Genomic DNA, 18563 nt, shown 5'->3' with positions numbered 1-18563 from the left:
AAAAATTGTGTATCAGTAAAGTCTATCAATCAAATAAAAACAAAGTTGTAGCTCATGAAAAATACGTTCTTATTCGTCTAATTCCAAATCGAATATTTCAAGGTGAAATCACCGAAAAATTAAGCTCTTTTCGGGAAAAACCCATTTAAACTTTTTTAAAGTGTTTATAAAAAGCTTTGTTTTAATTGTTAACAAAAGTTTTAGCATTAAAAATAAGCGAGTTACGCTCAAAATAAAGTTGGCCCTCTTTTTTTTTGTAAAAAATCATGAAAATCTCGCCGTGTTTAGCTCCCTAAATGAAATTAATCGCTACCGCTTTACAAACAATTTACTTACCTATCTATTTTTTATATGATCTGTCAGTCTCACCGGTTTAAAGAGTTTATTTTTGAAAGGGTTATAAGAGAAATATAGGAGAAATCTTGAATGGGTCACTAATCACGAGTGTATGCAAATTTTGAACAGCCATATCTTAACCAATTTTTGTCTTACGGAGAAACAAAATGAAACTAGCATATTTATAATAGCAAAACCTACATTTTTTTACTCTTTAAGATTTTTCTTATCACTAATACTTTTTAAGTTATTTTGAAAAAATGAAATTTTTCAAAAAATTTTAGAAATTTTTTTTTACTATAAAACCAAATATTTTCAAAAATAAGCACTTCAACCCAATCAAACTTACAGATCATATAAACAATACACATACAGTTAAAATAGATGGTAAAGCCAAACGATTAATTTCATTTAGGGTGCTAAATAGAGGGAGGTTTTCACGATTTTTTTTTACCAAAAAAAAAGGGGCCAACTTTTTTTCAGTGTAACTCGTTTATTTTTGATGCTGTAAACTTTCGTAAAAAACTTTTTTTTTGTAAAAATAAGCTTTTTTCGATACTTAAAAAATGTTAATAAGGTTTTTCCGAAAAACGCTTCTTTCTTCGGTGATTTCGCGTTTGAATTATTCGATTTGGAATTAGATGAATAAGAACGTATTTTTCATGAGCTACAACTTTGCTTCTACTCAATTTGTAGACTTTACTGGTACACCATTTTTTTCGTTTTTTTATAGGCTACACTTTTGCTAAAAATATTGTTTTCGATAAAATATTTACTTTTTGAGTTATTTGGTTAAACGGTCTGAAAACGTAGTTTTTTTGTCGAAAAATCAACATTTTAAATCGCGAATAACTCGAAAAGTATTGATTTACGTAAAAAACTTTATAGAACAAAAGGTGCTTAAAATAAGTCAATTTATCCATTTCCGGCTTTATTTTAAACACGCGTTTTTCACCCCCCGAGAAGGGGTAAATGTTACCCCCCAAGTAAAAGCAACCAACGGCACAAATTCAACTTTGAAGTGGAGGGTAAGTAGAACCTAAATCCAAATTTTCATGCAATTCGGAGTTGCCCCTGGAAATTACACTCCAAAACGGTCATTTATTGGGCTACTTTCATTCTACTTACTTTTTCTTTGATTTGTTTACTGAGAAGATTTTTTCCGAAATCTTAGTTTTTCATGTTTTTTTTCTCATTTAGTACAAAAAATCGAAGAAAAAGTAAATAGAACTAAAGGTGATACGAGGTACTGTATGATGATTTAATTATAAGAATTATATGAAAAAATTGTATTAGGATCTTCAAAAATGAAAAATGAAGATAACGTATACACATATAAATTATAATTTATATCCAGAGGTATCCAGAGCGCGCGAATCATTACGCTGTGAGCCGGTCCTGCGCCTCAGGGCACGATATTAAACATGCTTAAAACCATGGTTCAACTGGTTTTTATTAAGCCTCCAAACTGGTGTTTTAAATATTATTACGTTTGAAGGTGTTTTTTTTTGTTATATTAATTTTGTGTGTGTGTGTAAATAAAAATAAAAGTTGTCTTAATCATTTTTTTCGGTGTTTATTACTATTATTTTTTTTTTAATAATTTATTCATTTTTAACGTACTTAGACTTATTATACATTGTATCAAATAAACCTGTTTTCTTTTTGTTTTTTGGAAAAAACCTTGGTTTTTGCCAACCCTGCTTAAGGGCATACAGTAGCGATCAACAAGGTAATTTTGAATATTTTTTCGAGATATTTGGCACAAATGTTCGTAATATAGTAAAGAATGGCGGTACAGAGCCCAATTTCAGAAATATGTTAGTATGTGGAAATTACTCTATAACTAAATAACATATTAGCAAAAAAGAGCCTGTGCCGCCATTAAGAAAGACAAATTGGAAAGACACATTGGATCTACTAAAAATTGATTTTCTATAACAAGAAATCGAACGTGACTGACTCGGCAACATTTCGCGCCAATGAGTATAAAAATTATTGTTTTGGATAGTATAAATGTCACTGTCAGTGTCGAATTACCGACGCACTGTTGTCTCACTGTTGAAAGTTCGCAGAACTTTCGAAGAACAAAAATATTGATGACGCGCTACTGTTTACTCTTAAAACTAATTAATGTACAATTTTTTAAGAAAATTAGAACGTCAAACGGGTATAACTTTAATATAAATAAAGATAAAGTAATTTAACAAACTTTGTTTGGAAGTCTATGAATTAAGCTTTAAAATGAGACTTTTGTAAAGCTCATGTGCATGCGTAGAAGCCAGGTTAAGGTCGAAAAAGCTTCGAAAAATACTTATTTTGCCATTTGCAATTTGTATTATGCACTAATTTTACAATGTCTTGAGTTCTGATTGTTAGATTTAAGTTTAGTAAACGTCATTTTCTTTGTTTTTTATTAAGGAACAAATTTTATTTGAAAAATTTTTTCTTGCCTGTTTTAGTTTATGACCTAGAGCCTTATAAACAATTTATAAACAATTAAATTGTTTATAACAATTTTTTGACCACTCGGATCGAAATCTACCCTCGAAATTCGTAATAAGCAGCCAAAAGTCCATAAAAAACCGTTGAGTTTGCCCATCAGAATTAAAAAGGCCATTGTTACCTCTATTTGGCGCCCAGACAAGTAGTATAGTACATACAGTCGGAAAAATTAAAGAATACCCATGAACGAACATATAAAACACGCTGTATTTTCCTGTCACCGTGTCACACAAAAAATTGGCCAGCACAAGTACATGTAATAATTATTGTTACATGTACTTGCACTGGACAATTTTCTTTGTGACACGGTGACAGGAAAATACAGCGTGTTTTATATGTTCGTTCATGGGTATTCTTTCATTTTTCCTACTGTACTTAAAATCAATATTACCTTTCTTGAGCTTTCTGGTAATGCAGTGGTGGGATGCTTCTTTTGCATGTGTTTTTTTAAATTACTTATTGATGTTTTATACGAAATATTATTTTTGCAAATATTACAGGAAGCATACGTTTCGTCCACCATTTCAAAAAATTGCCACATGCCACTGATTTTTCTTTTTTTTAGTCCTAAAATATTTAGTGATTATTTTAAATCCAAATAATTAAACTGTTTAATAGACTTAACTCGCGAAAATCAATTACAAAATTAACAAACTAACACATTGACAATATACATACAAACAGTTTCTACATAATATCACAAAATTACCTCTGTTAACATCATTGCACGTAATTGTTTTTGATAGGTCAATTTCTGGTAACGATTATTATTATTTCCGTAATGCAAACTTTCCAGCAATTCATCAATGTCTAGAATATATAGAATGGGATAACCTCTTTCGTGGTAGAGATCTTTCAGACATGACTGCTATGTTTTATGACATCATTATATTATAGAACATTTCACTCCAGTTAAACATATTAGTATTAAGAAATTTCCTTGGTATTCTTCTGAGCTTAAGCAATTGTTAAATGAAAAAATAAAAGCTCATAAAATTTATAAAACCATAAATAGTCTAGGCGCCAGAGGGGTCACCGTGTCCTTTTCAATTCTGATGGACAAACTCAACGGTTTCTTATGGATTTTTGGCTGCTGATTACAAATTTCGAGGGTGGATTTCGATCCGAGTGGTCAAAAAATTGTTATAAATAATTTAATTGTTTATAAGGCTCTGGCTCATAAATTAAAAGAGACAAAAAATAATGTTTCAAATAAAATTGGTTTGTTAATAAAAAACGAAGAAAAAAACGTTTACTAAACTTAAATCCAACAATTAGAACTCAAGATATTGTAAAATTAGTGCACAATGCAAATTGCAAAATAAGTCTTTTTCGAAGCTTTATCGATCGTAACTCGGCTTCTACGCATGCAAATGAGCCTTAGAAGATCTCATTTTAAAGCTTAATGAATATGCTTCCAAACAAAGTTTGTTAAATTACTTTATCTTCATTTGTTTTAAAGTTATACCCGTTTGAAGTTATAATTTTCTTAAAAAAATTGTACACTAATGTGTTTATAAGGGTTTCAAGTAAATTTGAGCTGTAAACATTTATACTTTAATTAACAATTATGATATAAAACTCAAAAGGAACATTTTGAGCTTTTTAAAATGTTCATAAGTTTATTTTTGGTCAAGATATCGATATTTTAATGGCGCGCTATGAGGCGCAAAATCGGCTCACAGTCAAGGATGTAAGTATTTTTTGACGCTTTATCGATCATAACTCGGCTTCTACGCATGCACATGAGCCAATATGTGATATCCATATAAAAATGAGTCGAGTTCTTTTACAGCATCATCATTGCATATAAGACGAGCATTTATGTTGTGGCGGCATACACACAATTGACGTGCCTTGATTATGTTGCAAAAGAACTAGATCCACTTTATATGGATATCATATAGATAATTTGACTCGGAAGCCCCAGAAAGTTTTAGTTTTACTGCCTACAAGAACAGACTTAGTACCACCATGTAACTGTAAAAATTGCTCTAAGAACTTATGCAAATGTAAAAAAGCTGAGATTCTCTGTATATCTCGATGCAGATGCATGAAAGATAATGTTTGTAAAAATAGTATTAATAAATAATATCAACTTACTTTTTAGTTATATTTCTGAAATATTAGTTTTTATTGTTTTTTTCTCATTTAGTTCAAAAAATAGAAGACAAAGTATGTAAATAGAATGAAAGGTGATACGAGGTACAGTATGATGATTTAATTATAAGAATTATGTGATAAAATTTTATTAGGATCTTCAAAAATGAAAAATGAAGATAACGTATATAAACATAGAAATTTTAATTTGCATCGAGAAGTTAGCGCGTGAACCTTTACGCAGTGAGCCAATCTCGCGCCTCAGAGCGCGCTATTAAAACATCGATATCTTAGCGAAAAATAAATATACGAACATTTTCTTAAGTTCAAAATATTCCTTTTGGGTTCTTCTATCATTATTGTTAATTTTAAAGTATAAATGTGTATAGCTCAAATTTACTTGAAACACTTATAAACAAATTAATGTACAATTTTTTTAAGAAAATTTTAACTTCAAACGGATATAACTTTAAAACAAATGAAGACAAAGTAATTTAACATACTTTGTTTGGAAGCATATTCATTAAGCTTTAAAATGAGACCTTCTAGGCTCATTTGCATGCATAGAAGCAGAGTTACGATCGATAAAGCTTTGAAAAAAACTTATTTTGCAATTTGCACTGTGCACTAATTTTACAATATCTTGAGTTCTAATTGTTGGATTTAAGTTTAGTAAATGTTTTTTTTTCGTTTTTTATTAACGAATAAATTTTATTTGAAACATTCTTTTTTATCTCTTTTAGTTTATGAGCCAGATCCTTATAAACAATTTATAAACAATTAAATTGTTTATAACAATTTTTTGACCACTCGGATCGAATTCCACCCTCGAAATTCGTAATCAGCAGCCAAAAATCCATAAGAAACCGTTGAGTTTGTCCATCAGAATTGAAAAGGACACGGTACCCTCTATTTGGCGCCTAGACTAAAAGACTTCTACAAGCTATGCTGAATTTTGTCATCTGAGAACAAATTGTAAAAATCTATCAAAATGTTGTTATGACAATTACATACATTTCACCGAATTTTCTATACAAAATAACGCAAAGCATTTTTGAAAATTTGTAGGTAGCAAACGTGAAAACAATAGTATCCTGACTCAATCACCCTGAATGACTTTGTAGCTTTCAGTGGCAATGACATTGCCAACTTATTCGCAGATCACTTTTCATCAATTTATACTAAATAATATTACTTTAAATTGCAGTGTTGACCATATCCAGTTTAAACTCAGTATATCGTCATATCGTATCCAGATTTACAAAATTTACGAAAAGCTTTCATCATTAAGTGTCAATAAGGGTCCTGGGTCTGATGGTATACCATCTAATTTTCTTAGGGAATTCAATTTTATACTGTCGCGACCATTGATTCATATATTTAATAAATCTTTGGATGTAAGTCAATTTTCAGACTTTTGGAAATTTTCTTATGTCACACCAATACACAGGGTCTAACAAAAATGCAGGTCATAAATTAAAACACATGTATTCTGGGACCAAAAATAGTTCGATTAAACCTAAATTACCTTAGTCTAAATGTGCACCTAAAAAGAGTTACAGCCCTTTGAAGTTACAAAATGAAAATCGATTTTTTTCAATATATCGAAAACTATTAGAGATTTTTTATTGAAACTGGACATGTGGGATTCTTATGATAGGAGTATCTTAGAAAAAAATACCAGTGAAATTTGTACACCCCATAAAAATTTTATGGGGTTTTGTTCCCTTAAACCCCCCCCCCCCCAAACTCTTGTGTACGTTCCAATTAAATTATTATTGTGATAACATTTGTCAAAGAAAATGTTTTTAAAACTTTTTTGCCTCTTAGTATTTTTTCGATAAGTCAGTTTTTATCGAGATACGGCTTCTTTTTTAATATGTTTACATACAAATTTTGTTCCTTTAAAGCCCCCAAATGTTTGTGTACGCTCCCATTAAACTATCTTTGTGATACTTTTAGTTAAACACAGTATTTTTAAAACTTTTTTGCCTCTTAGTATTTTTTGGATAAGCGACCTTGTATCGAGATGTGGCTTCTTTTTTAAAATGTTTCAAAATATACATAAAAATGTAAATTATAAAATAAACTTTCAGATAATAACAGGTCTCTTTAATCGTACTTACATAACCATATACAAATATGTGGTAGATTCGATAAATATTCAGAATATCTCGATAAACACTGGCTTATCGAAAAAGTACTAAGAGGCAAAAAAGTTTTAAAAATATTGTGTTTAACTAATGGTACCATAATAATAATTTAATTGGAAAGCACACAAAAGTTTGGGGGGGTTTAAAGGAAAAAAACCCCTATAAAATTTTTATGGAGTGCACAAATTTCAAAATAATCTTTTTTAAAGATGTTCCTACCATAACAATGCCACATGTCCATTTTCATTAAAAAAATCTCTAATAGTTTTCGATATATTGAAAAAAATCGATTTTCATTTTATAACTTCAAAGGGCTGTAACTTTTTTTATGTGCACATTTGTATTAAGGTAAGTTAGGTTCAATCGAACTATTTTTGGTCCTAGAATGTGATTTAATTTATGATCTGCATTTTTGTTACAGCCTGTATAAATCTGGCAATAAATGTAACATTAGTAATTATAGTTCATCCGCTCTAACTTTTCCCATGAGTCACGATTCATTTTCAAACAAATTAAATCGAAACATAAAGTGAAACGAACGTCGATGTATATATACATTTTGTATACTGTATACTATATACTACACACATCGGCGTACGTTTCACTTTATGTTTTGATTTAATTTGTTTGAAAATAGATTGTGACGCATGGGAAAAGTTATAGCGGACGGACAATACTGTTCTATATCTATTCTTACTGCTATACCAAAAGTTTTTGAAAGCATTATTACTAATTTCCTCACCTTTGAGAGATCTGGGATCCTAAACTCTCAGCAATTCGGTTTTACTACAGGTAAATCTGCAGAATTGGTTTGTTGACCTCTGTCGATTTTCTGTCTGAAGCCTTGGAAGAGGGACTTCAAGTTGATTCAATTTATACTGACTTTTCCAATGCCTTTGACAGAGTTAACCATGAACTCTTGATTCGCAAGCTCAGCTGATATAAGATCAGAATAGGCATGATGATTGCCAACCTCCGTCGCGGAGATGGCACGTGAAGAAGAAGATGAAGCTGATATGGCATAAGTGGATATGTGTTGCAGTGGTTACAGAGTTATTTAATTGAAAGAATTCAACAGGATTGAGTGAACCACTTCTACTCAGACTTTTTGGGTTAAGTCAAGTGTACCACAGGGTCTCTCTTGGGTCCATTACTCTTTAATCTATTTATTAATGATATTACCAACTGTTTTCACGATTGCGATGCCTGACTATTTGCTGATGTTTTAAAGTGTTTTAAAATTATAAAAAATCATTATGATGCTACCATATTGCAATTAGAACTGACTAACCTCTCTATATGGTGTTCAACTAATGGTATGAACCTTAACTCCAGCAAATGTCATGTGATTAACTTTAACTGTACTCACCACCCTACATTATCAAACTAAACTTACGTGCATAGAAATCGGCCCACTTAAAAATTTGGTCATTTTTGATGTCTCATATTTCCTAAACCTCTTGGCCGATTTAAGTGATTTTTTAAACATGTTATAGCCTGATTCTTTAACAATAGCACTGTAATAATATTGTTGTTAAACAGGTAAATTTTCATTGTATACCGGGTGTACCAATCAAACTGTGTTTTTTTCTCAAAGTTCGCATCACCCTCTGGAATATTCTGGCATTTATAAAATACTGAAATTAAAACCCAACTATAGCCTCAGGTTTTCTTAACATTCTGTTTTTTCATTCATTCGTTTATGTTGGATACAAACCGACGATTTATTTTATTGCTTTAAAATAAGTTGAGTTATGCCAATGAAATTTGGTGAGTTTTAAGTCGTAGTTATTGCACATTTTTTGACATACAATTAAGAATGTAATATTCACCGTTAGCGCGCATACTTGTAATATGACCGATCATATTACCCGTATGCACGCTAATAGTATGAATCTATGAAGCTAATAGTAGACGAATAGAATCAGGCTATAACATGTTTAAAAAATCACTTAAATCGGCCCAAAAGGTTTAGAAAATATGAGACATCAAAAATGACCAAATTTTTAAGTGGGCCGATTTCTATGCACGTAAGTTTATTACATTGATGGCCAATTGCTCAATATTATAAATAAAATCAAGGACTTGGGGATTACACTGGATATTTCTCTTTGTTTCAATACTCATATCATCAATGTTATACAAACATCTATGAAAATGTTGGGTTTCGTAAAAAGAACAACTCGTGACTTTACAAACGTATCCAGTATTACGAGTTCTTTACTTCTCCTAGATCAGGTCTCACCTCCAGTATTGTTTTTCAGTGTGGTCCACACTACTTGGGAAGGAAACTTGAATAAGTTCAAAATAATTTCTTCCGATATATTGCTTTTAAGCTTCATACGTATCAGAATTGCACTGTATGGCAACATCAACTGCAGGTCCCTTCTATTGCGAGCCGGAGAAAACAAAGAGACCTTTTAGTCCTACTACTACTTTAAACTTCTTAATAAGATTGGGCTATTTGTACCACCTTGCTCCACTAGACAAGTGTCAAGTGCGAACATTTTATGTAGCCTTTAATAGATTCAATTATTCATACTCAGAGTCTTTAATCTAGCTAACTCACTTTACGATTTATAACTGTTTGACAACTCCATCAGTCCTTTTAAAATTAATTTAAAAGGGTTTAAAATTTGAGTGATACGTCTATAATTTGTTAATTTTTTTTATGTTATTGTTTTCATCTGTATAGTATGTATTGATTTAATATTTTTTAATCTATTGAAAAACGTAATGTCTTCATTTTTACAAAATTGGGCTTGCTCGTAAAATAAATAAATAAATATCACATATAAATCTGTAGGTAATTTTTAAATTCATTTTAAAATGTTCTATTTTCTACGAGCGTGCAAAAATGTCTACTTTCGCGCACGCGTTTTAGTTTAGAAAGTTTTACTTTTCCGCACGCGTTTTACTTTTCCGCACTGCATTTAGATATTTTAATATGGCCTTAAAATAATTGTAATACATGCAATAAACTAATATTTAGATATTATTTACTATTTTATTTCAAATGTATCTTATTGTGTTCCTGTTTTAATGAAATTAACGCGACAATTCGATGAAATAAAATATTTTGACATAATATTCGAAAGTCAAATCGGTAGACAATAACAGTCGTTTTGAATCATCGTCATGGAAACCAAGATCGTCGTCATGCTAACTAATTATATTGAAAGTTTGGTTTTGATAACCTTGTCAAAGACTTAATTTGTGTATGTATTTTCATATTAATTAAATTAATTGATTACAGACAAGGCGAAAACGGCGGGTTCGTTGGGGAAAATATTCCCATGAGATTTTTTTGCATAATTACATTCGTGAGACATCCCAGAATAAGGTTCAAGAAGTCGCCCACGTGAAAAGTGGGCCAAATTTTTTTTAATCAAATTGCAAAAATCAATATTTTTGGCCCGGACAATTTTTTTGTATGTTTTTTGGACCATTCTGGATAAAAAGGGCTCTTATAATTTTTCTCTAAAGTTTATCGTTTTCGAGTTATTATTATGAAAGTCAGAAAGTGGCTAAATCAAAGTTTAATGCCCTCCCTACAAGATATCTAAAGAAATTTTTGTCCTTATTTTATTACTAAGCTGTTATTTTTAAGTAATAATATTGAGCGCCATGCACGTGGTAGCCGGCCGTAAATGCTGAGTGCGAGAGAGATGCCACTCCGGCAGTCCAATTGTGCATCTTACTTGCACTCACATTTACGACCGCCTACCACGTGCATAGCGCTCATTATTATTACTTAAAAATAACAGTGTGAGGGGGGGGACATTAAACTTTGATTTGGTCACTTTCTGACTTTCATAATAATAACTTTTAACCGAGTTATTAAGCCTTGAAAATCGCCATTTTTCGTTTTTTTCAATTTTAAATTGCTTATAACTCGAGAACGATCAACTTTAGAGAAAAATTATAAGAGACCTTTTTTATCCAGAATGGCCCAAAAAACATACAAAAAAATTGTCCGAGCCAAAAATATTGATTTTTGCAATTTGATTAAAAAATTGTTAAAAAATTGAACCACTTTTCACGTGGGCGACGTCTTGAACCTTATTCTGGGATGTCTCACGAATGTGATTATGCAAAAAAATCTCATGGGAATATTTTTCCCAACGGACCCGCCGTTTTCGCCTTGTCTATTAAGATTTGGTAATTTTTTAAAGACTCGTAGAAAAAATATTGTTCCTAACTCTTGCAGAAAGTCTCTTTTCCGCACTCGACTGCTTGCCGAACTCCCGCTTCGCGTCGTTCGGCAAACTGCAGTCGCGTGCGGAAAAGTATGACTTTCTGCACTTATTAGGAAAATAACTATTTCCCTTTACGTTTTGTATCTAATTTGACTACTTACGGCTCAACTCAGAATCTTATAATTTTCAGTTAGTTAGACAACCAGTACTACTTAATACATCGTTCGTACAATTTACGGTTCCTAATAATCTCCAGATGTTATGTCACATTCGCCGTGAATATCATAATATTTTTTCTATTAATAAACATGTTTTGTGAGACATTGAATGCGAAGTTGGTAACTGATATCTCGTCACCAGTCACCGTTATTGAAATTACTAAGGAACGAACGTTATCAGTGATTTTTAGTTCACCATGAACAAATCACCATTAGTGAAATCAAATACCATCGACTATTAGAATTTTTTTTATTTAGCGAAATGCCTCGACAACTAATGTCCATTGGCATGGTACAGTGGTTTTTTACAATCAGGTACCTAGTGTAATGTGTATTGTGTGTGTTGAGTAAATGTCTTGTTACTTAGCAAAGTCGACGTCACTGTACTGTGGTCCCTCCCGTGAGTACGGATCCCACAAGGATAGAGACTATTCTCATTTATTAATGTTTAATAAAGAAAAATTCTCTAGCCAGGTGAATTAGAAATTAAGTTTAATCAGATGGATAAAATTACAACTGGCTCTGGAAGAGATTTCGGAAGTTTGTGAGAGATATCAGACACATGTAACATAGTCCTGTTGCCAGTGGGGGTACAACGGCCTCCTTAATTCCGATGGACTTACCCAAGTTTTTTTTATGTATTTTGACCCGTAGAACACGAATTTTTTGGGTAACAGTCGATCCGGATGTCGATAAGATTGTTATAAACAAAGAACTTGAGGAATCACATAACAGCGATTTTTCGCAAAACAAAACATTGTTTTGTATTTTTTCGGTCATTCTAAGCAAAAAATGTTCTTACAAGTTTTCTCGTAGGATGCATAGTTTTCGACACAAACGCGGTAGAATTTTCAAAAAATCGAAAAATTGCAATTTTTGAACCCGAATAACTTTTGATTGAAAAATAAAATAGCAATTCTGTTTACCGCATTTGAAAGTTCAAGTCAAATTCTATCGGATTTGATTACTTTCATTGCTAAAAATTAATTTTTTTATTGTTAAACAAAGCTATAAACACATAGTGATTGAATGATGTTTTCAATGCATTTCCTATTTGAAATTGAACGAGTAAGCGCGAATACAGACAATTTCTACGTAGATTACGTACATTAAAACGCATGCATTGGGCACGGGAAATACTATGTGTTTATGGCTTTGGTTAACAAATAAAAACTTAATTTTTAGCAAAGCAAATAATCAAAACCGATAGAATTTAACTTGAACTTTCAAATGCAGGCTATTTTATTTTTTAATCAAAAGTTATTCGGGTTCAAAAATTGCACTTTTTCGATTTTTTGAAAGTTCAACCGCGTTTATCTCTTAAACTATGCATCCTACGAAAAAGCTTGTAAGACTATTTTTTGCTGAGAATCACCCAAAAAATAGAAAACAATGTTTTGTTTTGCGAAAAATCGCTGTTATGTAATTCCTCAAGTTCTTTGTTTATAACAAACTTATCGACATCCGGATCAACTGTTACCCAAAAAATTCGTGATCTACGGGCCAAAATACATAAAAGAAACTTGGGTAAGTCCATCTGAATTAAGGAGGCCGTTGTACCCCCCCCCCCCTGGCGACAGGACTAACAAGGTATCCTAATGTGCTATATACACAAGTGTTTGATAGGTGTAATAAAATATAAAGATTGTCAAAGAAGAAATACTTGGGAAAACGTCAGGAAAAAAGTTCGAGGATAAAGAGACTTGGTGGTGGTCAAACGAAGTACAAGGAAAAATAAAAGAGAAGAGAAAATTATATAAAAAGTGGCAAGAAACCAGATCCGACACAGATCTTCAAAACTATATGGTGGCGAAAAAGGAAGCGAAAGTAGCAGTAGCAAAAGCCAAAGCAGAAGCGTATTCAAACCTATACGATCAACTTGATACCAGGGAAGGCGAAACGAAGATATATAAAATAGCCAAACAGAGAGCAAAGAAAGCAAAAGATTTTAATCAGATTAGATGTATCCGAGATGAAAATAATAAAATACTAGTTCACGAAAGGGAAGTCAAAAAGAGATGGAGAAAGTACTTTGACAGCTTATTAAATGAAGAATTTGACAGACAGCCTGTAGAGTCAACGGAGACAGTAGCAGCAATGGTCACCAAAATAACCAACGAGGAAGTGGCTCAAGCGCTTCAAAAAATAAAGAAAGGAAAAGCGGTACGACCAGATGATATTCCTGGGGAAGTATGGAGAGCATTGGGAGAGACAGGAACAAGATGGCTAGCAGGTCTATTTAATAGAATTATGGAAGTCGGACAAATGCCAGACGAATGGAGAAGCAGTATACTGGTACCTGTTTACAAAAACAAGGGAGATATACAACAATGTACAAACTACAGGGCTATAAAACTGCTTAGCCACACCATGAAAATATGGGAAAGAGTAATTGACAGACGGATACGTGAAGAGACCGAAATATCCGAGAATCAATTTGGCTTTATGCAGGGTAGATCAACAACAGATGCAATTTTCATTATAAGGCAGTTGATGGAAAAATACAGGAGTAAAGAAACAAGCGCTCATATGGTATTCATTGATCTTGAGAAAGCATATGATAGAGTTCCTCGAGAGATTCTGTGGTGGGCACTCAATACGAAAGGAGTCCCTGGTGAATATGTAAAGATTGTGAGGGATATGTATGAGGGAGTTACGACTAGTGTTAGGACAGGTGTGGGAGAGACTGATAAATTTCATGTGAAAGTAGGATTGCACCAAGGCTCGGTGCTTAGTCCGTATTTATTCTCATTAGTTTTGGACCAGATAACAGCGAAACTACAGGGTAACATTCCATGGTGCTTAATGTATGCTGATGATGTCGTGTTAGTAGGAAATAGTGAAAGAGACTTAGAACAAAAACTGGAACAGTGGAGACATGCTCTGGAGGAAAAAGGTTTAAAACTTAGTAGGACAAAAACAGAGTATTTGGAATGTTCATTTAAAGATGGATCTACTACAAATAAAATGGTATCTTTGGATGGTGAAATGATTGTGAAAAGCAATAGTTTTAAGTACCTAGGATCGGTATTACAGAGTAATGGAGAAATAGATGGAGATGCATGCAGTAGAATTAGGGCTGGATGGATGAAGTGGAAAGAAGCGAGTGGTGTGTTGTGTGACAGAAAAATTCCAATGAAGCTGAAGGGAAAATTCTATAAAACAGCCATAAGACCGGCTATGATGTACGGAACTGAATGTTGGGCAGTGAAAAAGAAAGAGGAACAACGAATGCATGTGGCGGAAATGAGAATGCTTAGATGGATGAGTGGAGTGACAAAGAAGGATAAAATTAGAAATGAGTATATTAGAGGAAGTCTAGGTGTGGCACCAATTGATGCCAAAATGAGAGAGCATAGGTTAAGATGGTTTGGTCATGTTCAACGTCGAGACGTTAATCACCCAATACGAAGAATAGCTGAAGTGCAGATTCCTGGAAGGAGTAGGAGAGGAAGACCAAAGAAGACCTGGGGGGAGGCGATAAGGCAGAACATGTTGGTAAAGGGGATTAACATTGATATGACCCAAGACAGAATTGGGTGGAGAAATGCAATTAGGGAAGCCGACCCCGCATAGGGATAAGGCAAAGAGAATGATGATGATGATTGTCAAAGAAGAAAAGTGATATTGTGCCGATGTGTGCTTTTGCACTGGGGATGAGTTTCACCCCCTTTCGGGGGTGAAAAATATACAGGGTGATTGATTAGTAGGGTAAAGCTCAATAGCTCCGCTATAGTAATAGATAGCAATAAAAGTTAATAAAAAAAATTTTAGCCACCTTTGAGCTTCACACTTTAAAATTAATTAGAATGTTACAGGGTGTTCGATAACACAGTGGCAGACCTAACTTATGTTTTTTTAAATGGAACACCCTATATTTTATTTTATATTCGAAATCCTGTTAACTTCTCCATCACAAAAATATAAAGGTTTGTAATGTTATACAGGGTATTTACAAAGTTATAACCAATTTTGTATGAAAATCGTAACAAGTTCAACTCCCTGTATAAATAAAAATAAGCACAGCAGCAATAATAATAATAATAATTTATTCAACAATAATAGGTACAATCTTTTTAGATATTTACATATAAAGTGAATAAATTAACCCGAAGGTCTCCGAGAGGTGTGGATACACCTGTTTCAGTAAATAGGATATAAAATAATAAATAATAACATACTAACGTAAATAACATAAATAACATAAATAGTTTATTAATGGTTTATTAATGCCATATTTTTTTATTTATTGTCAAAATTTTTAAGAATTATTGATATTGCTAATTTTCTTTATATCAAATACAGGGTGAGTCAAAATGCAAGTACATTATTTTCTCAGTAATGTTAAATGGAACACCCTGTATTTTATATCATTATTGAAAAGTAACATTAACGTACTTTAATTTTTATATAACATTCCCTATGCCCAAATTTATTAGTTTTCGAGATATTTTCATTTTTCAGAGCAAATTATTTTAGGTGTATAAATTTATCTAAATTTTAAGTAAGCCATGACTGAATTGACAATTGAAGATTACCGATTATCAATCCGGTAATCAATGTAACACTGTAGCAAATAAAGAAATAAAAATAATTTATTAGTAATACATTTTACAAACAAAAACACAACCACTACATGCAACATTTTTGAAACAATAAAAAACTATCTTTTTATGTAAATTCAACAAATAAACAAAGAAAATTAGTAATAAATTTTACAAAAAAAAACACAAACACAAAATACAATATTTTGTGAAGACAATTAAACACTACTTTTGTATGTAAATGTAACAATGTAACAAATAAAGAACGAAACATAATTTATCAGTAATACATTTTGCAAAAAAAACATGTTTGAAAAAATTAGAAGCTACTTTTAATAAAATATTTTTAATATTTAATTACATAAGGTGTTCAAAATTATCTCCTAACACATTTATGTACGCCTAAAAACGATCATTGAATGAGCTACTTACTCTACGGAGCATTTGTAAATTAACACATTGAAACTTTGTATTCTATTTTTCATCTCATCCCTTGTTGTTGGAGGTATTTTATAAACTTCATTATTAACGTAACCCCAAAAAAATCAGTCCAGTTTATTAAATTCTGGAGATTTGGGTGGCCACGGTACTGGTCCACTGAAAAATGAAAATATCTCGAAAAGTAATAAATTTAGACATAGGGAACGTTACATAAACATTAAAGTATGGTAATGGTACTCTTCAATAGTGATATAAAATACAGGGTGTTCCATTTAAAATTACTGAGAAAATAATGTACTTGCGTTTTGACTCCTACCTGTATTTGATATAAAGAAAATTAGCAATATCGACCATTATTGAAAATTTTGACAATACATTAAAAAATATGGCATTAATAAACCATTGTAGTTTTGCTTATTTTTATTTATACAGGGAGTTGAACTTGTTACGATTTTCATATAAAATTGGTTATAACTTTGTAAATACCCTGTATAACATAACAAACCTTTATATTTTTGTGATGGAGAAGTTAACAGGATATCGAATTTAAAATAAAATATAGGGTGTTCCATTTAAAAAAACATAAGTTTGGTCTGCCACTGTGTTATCGAACACCCTGTAACATTCTAACTAATTTTGTAATGTGAAGCTCAAAGGTGGCTAAAATTTTTGTTATTAACTGTTATTGCTATCTATTACTATAGCGGAGCTATTGAGGTTTACCCTACTAATCAATCACCCTGTATGCTCAAAATAGGTCCGAAAATGAATGAACTGACTAATTTTAAGCCACTTTTGTTCTATAGCATTTTTTCACTAATTTAATACTTTTTGGAATTATTTGTGAGTAAATAATGTTCATTTTTCAATAAAAAATCACGTTTTCAGGCGGTTTTCCGCAATTAACTCAAAAGTACTAAGTACTTTAGCGAAAAAAAACCTTTATTGCAAAAATATAGCTTCTAAAAAAGTGAAAAAAATTGTGTATGCATGAACTATCTAGACTCAGTAGAAGAAAAGTTTTAGCTAATGAAAAATAATTTCTATTTCGTCAAGTTTCAAAGCAAATATTTCAAAGTGAAATAACCAAAAAATTATGCACTTTTGGGGAAAACTCTGTACAACTTTTGTAAAGTGTTAATCACCCCCTAATTAGCATCTTAAATCAAATTACTCTTTGCTGCTTAACAAGGTACTTTATTTATGTATTATTTATATGATCTATAAGTTTCATCGGTTCAAAAGACATTTTTAAAAAAATTGGATATAATGTAAACTTTTTTTAATTTTTAATAAAATACTTTTTTCAAAATAACTTATTAATTTATTGGTGATCAACAATCACAGAGTAAAAAAATGTAGATTCTGCTTTTCTGATTATTTTGGATTTTTTGTTTTTCTGTAAGGCAAAAATTGGTTAAGAAACAGCTGTTCAAAATTTGCATAGACCATATATCCACGATTAGTAACCTAGATCAAGCCCTGTTAACTAGTCTTTTCAAAAATAAGCACTTTGAACCAATGAAACTTACAGATCATAATATAATACATAATATGTAAGTAAAGTAACTTGTGAAACAAAAAGATCAATTTTATTTAGATTGCTAAAGTAGGTGGTGATTGGCATGATATTTTTAACAAAAAGGACGGACCAAGTTTGTTTTGAGCGCAACTTCCTTACTTTTAATGCTAGATACCTTTTTAAAACACAAAAATAAAGCTTTCCTAACCAGTTTAAAAAAGTGCTCAAAAAAGTGCTATTTTTTGGTTATTTCACGTTGAAATATTCGATTTGAAATTTGGTGAGTATAAACCTATTTTTAAGTATTAGTTAAAACTCTTCTTTTACTGTATCTAGGGATCTAATAGAAACACCAATTTTTTCACATTTTTATGGGCTCTATTTTTGTTAAGAGTGTTTTTTCGATAAAATACTTATTTTTTGGGTTATTTGCAAAAAACTGTCTAAAAACCTATTTTTGGTTGAAAAATGAATATAGTCCTGTCGCTAGGGGGTTACAACGGCCTTCTTAATTCAGATGGACTTAACCAAGTTTTTTTTATGTA

At 31.5% G+C, this 18563-nt stretch overlaps 1 protein-coding gene across 2 annotated transcripts in view; it reads right to left on the bottom strand.

The window, feature by feature from the left end:
• The window catches only part of LOC126886967 (E3 SUMO-protein ligase ZBED1-like), a 38006-nt gene that overhangs the window by 9071 nt on the left and 10372 nt on the right, over nucleotides 1-18563 (bottom strand). Inside the window, exon 2 of one of the 2 annotated variants that reach the window (XM_050654172.1) lies at nucleotides 3233-3408. The exons of the other annotated variant lie outside the window; for it this stretch is intronic. Coding sequence (XP_050510129.1) covers nucleotides 3233-3408 — 176 coding nt within the window. The remainder of the gene's footprint in view (nucleotides 1-3232; nucleotides 3409-18563) is intronic. 2 annotated transcript variants of the gene reach the window in all.

The sequence above is a fragment of the Diabrotica virgifera genome, chromosome 6, assembly GCF_917563875.1.
Source record: "Diabrotica virgifera virgifera chromosome 6, PGI_DIABVI_V3a".
Classification (NCBI taxonomy): Eukaryota; Metazoa; Arthropoda; class Insecta; order Coleoptera; family Chrysomelidae; genus Diabrotica; species Diabrotica virgifera.
This window is presented reverse-complemented; position numbering and strand designations above follow the sequence as displayed.